At 51.7% G+C, this 2,966-nt stretch overlaps 1 protein-coding gene across 1 annotated transcript in view; it reads left to right on the top strand.

The window, feature by feature from the left end:
• ST8SIA3 (ST8 alpha-N-acetyl-neuraminide alpha-2,8-sialyltransferase 3) overlaps positions 1-1,880 on the top strand; it is a 14,172-nt gene extending 12,292 nt beyond the window's left edge. The window contains exons 3-4 of the mRNA XM_009637411.2: positions 352-909; positions 1,598-1,880. Coding sequence (XP_009635706.1) covers positions 352-909; positions 1,598-1,880 — 841 coding nt within the window. The remainder of the gene's footprint in view (positions 1-351; positions 910-1,597) is intronic.
• Positions 1,881-2,966: the final 1,086 nt, after the last annotated feature.

The following is a 2,966-nucleotide window of genomic DNA, read 5'->3' as shown; positions in this document are numbered from 1 at the left end:
CCTCGGCGAGGTGACCCCGGCAGGGGGGGCCGGTTCGCTGCACCCCCCGGACCGGCACAGCCAGCCCAGTATTTTCATCCTGACACTGCTCCAAGAGGCGCGGGCACAGCCTCAGCTGGCGTCAGTCAGGCCCGCCCAGTAAAGCCAAGCAGGGCACTAAATAAGGAGCCAGCTCCGTAATTCCTATCTATTTATATTAATTTAAAAGCCATTGCACCACACTGCTCAGGAAACGGCTTTACTACATCTGAAAAAAACAAAGAAAAATGTAAGCCTGGCTGGAAAGAAAATCTCTCCACCACAGCCAGAGGGGAAACACAACTCCTTTTCTTCCCTTCTGTTTTATTTTAGGCAAGAAATCCTTCAGCATGTCGACGTAATAAAAAATTTTTCTTTGACCAAGAACAGCGTTCGGATCGGACAGCTGATGCATTACGATTATTCCAGCCATAAGTACGTTTTCTCCATTAGCAATAACTTCCGATCGCTGCTTCCCGACGTGTCGCCCATCCTGAACAAGCACCACAACATCTGCGCCGTGGTCGGAAACAGCGGGATCCTGACCGGCAGCCAGTGCGGGCAGGAGATAGATAAATCTGATTTTGTTTTTCGTTGCAATTTTGCTCCAACCGAGGCTTTCCAAAAAGATGTTGGAAGGAAAACCAACCTTACCACCTTCAACCCCAGCATCCTGGAGAAGTATTACAACAATCTTTTGACCATCCAGGATCGCAACAACTTCTTTTTAAGTCTGAAGAAGCTCGACGGGGCCATTCTTTGGATCCCCGCTTTTTTCTTCCACACGTCAGCGACAGTCACGAGAACGCTGGTTGACTTCTTTGTGGAGCACAGAGGGCAACTAAAGGTCCAGTTGGCCTGGCCAGGAAATATAATGCAGCACGTTAACCGGTGGGTATGTCTGCCTTGGCAGAGCTCTCTACAAACACAACTGTGTTTACTTTTCTGATGGTGCTGGGTCTGCTGAGCGCCGCCTAGCAAGTCGGGACCCTACGCTGCTTGCATTCAGGGCACAGGGGGTTGTTGTTGCAGCAGTTAAGCACCCCGGGGGGGTCCGTACCCACGTACACCCAGCGGAGCAGCGGTGGGTTGGCCGCTCGCCCCAGGGCGGGGGCGGTCACCAGGCTCCGCTCCAGCAGGCAGGAGGGGTGCGGGGCAGCCAGGGGAGACACTGCGCAAGCGAAGCACCGCTGGTGGAAGAGCTTGCTCCTCTCGGCTGGCAAACAGGGATGCTGGCAGGCAGCTGCAGGCTGGCCCGAGCAAAGCTGCAATAATGTGAAGGAGGAGAGCGCTGCCGCCGCTCTGGCAAATGCAGGTGTGAGCGGGAGCCAGGGAATCGTACTTTTCCAGATGAGGCACTACCTCTCCTGGTTAAGAACCAAATGCATTCGGCAGGGCACCGCAAGGGGCCGTGGGTCAGAGTGCTGCTGAGGATGGTTGGGCTGACCTGAACAGCATCCTTGCCTCGCCCAGGCTGTCAGCACCCACCGCCGCCAGGCACTAAGGCAATTTTTTACTCACAGCAAAGCTGTGGCATTACTTCTCCCCCATACTAACGGGCCTTTGGGTTTTTTTGCAGATACTGGAAGAACAAGCACTTGTCACCCAAGCGGCTGAGCACAGGTATTCTCATGTACACCCTTGCTTCTGCCATATGTGAAGAGATCCACTTGTACGGATTCTGGCCCTTTGGGTTCGACCCCAACACGAGGGAGGACCTCCCGTACCACTACTATGATAAGAAGGGAACCAAGTTCACGACCAAGTGGCAGGAGTCCCACCAGCTGCCTGCAGAGTTCCAGCTGCTCTACAGGATGCACGGTGAAGGACTGGCCAAACTCACCTTGTCGCGTTGTGCCTAAGAACCCAAATCTCAAAGTGCCAAATGATTGTCTAAAAAGTGCCCAAAACCGAATTTAACATTCTTCAGATAGAATTCTAAAAAAAAAACAAACAACCCAACCAAACCACCCTAAAATATTTTCCATAAGATAAAGATGCTTTTTAGTCACCCTTGTCACTGCTCATCAAAGGGTTTAAGCATACTTAGCAGTGCAGGAGCATTTCTCCAATTTCGTGGATGCTACTCACGCAGCAGCAAAGTTGAAATATTTTGCATTTATAGGTGTGCTACTAAGTGCGTTTTAAGGTATTTTCATATTTTAGCATTCCCCTAAATGCCCTAAATCTCTTAATTTTATCGTCCCATCCCGATTAGAATTAGAAAAGCTAATTTTAATTTGCTTCTCTCGTATGTGTTGCTATCAGTAGCTCGGCATATACATATTGCCGTGGCCGACTGAGGAGGCCACTGGGACGCCCAGTTCATCGCCACTTGCAAGTTCTTCAGTGTGGATCCTGATTTCCACTGCTCGCATAGTTTCATGTTTACTGAATTTTACATTTTTTTAAGAATAGCGTGGCGAAGGTGGCCACGACAGGGCTTGTACCTTAGCTGGGTGTTTATATCGCTCTCAGAATGCTTCAGCGGCTTGGTTCCCTTTGGGCCAAAGCCCAGTCCAGATCAGCCAGGCTGAGACAGGGCCATCCCCATCCCTCCGATGATGAGGGGTCCTTTGGGAGGATAACCCCCGCCGAGGGGCCCAAAGCGCCGTCCGTCCCGTGGTGGCGATGGGGTGCACTGGGAGGGGTAGGAGCTCGGGGGCCTCCTGGTTTGGGAGCGTTGGCCATTCTGCCTCAGGATGAAGGAGCCTGCGAGGTGACCGGGCTCCTTACGACGACACGTACTCCTACAAGCATTTTAACCTTTTCTACTACCCTGTGTGACGCTGAGAACTGACTGTATGCTGAAAGAAGATGCAAAATCCAATTTAAAATGGCACATTTTAATTTTTCTCAGCCTCTTCACCTCCAAGCAGAGATAGGGGGTGAGGAAGGCGATCTGGAGTACAACACGAAACCTGGCCATCCTGGAGCGTCTCCCGGGG

The sequence above is a fragment of the Egretta garzetta genome, unplaced genomic scaffold (genome assembly GCF_000687185.1).
Source record: "Egretta garzetta isolate BGI_Z169 unplaced genomic scaffold, ASM68718v1 scaffold384, whole genome shotgun sequence".
Lineage (NCBI taxonomy): Eukaryota > Metazoa > Chordata > Aves > Pelecaniformes > Ardeidae > Egretta > Egretta garzetta.
The sequence above is the reverse complement of the archived record's forward strand: the minus strand, read 5'-3'. Positions and strand labels throughout refer to the sequence as shown.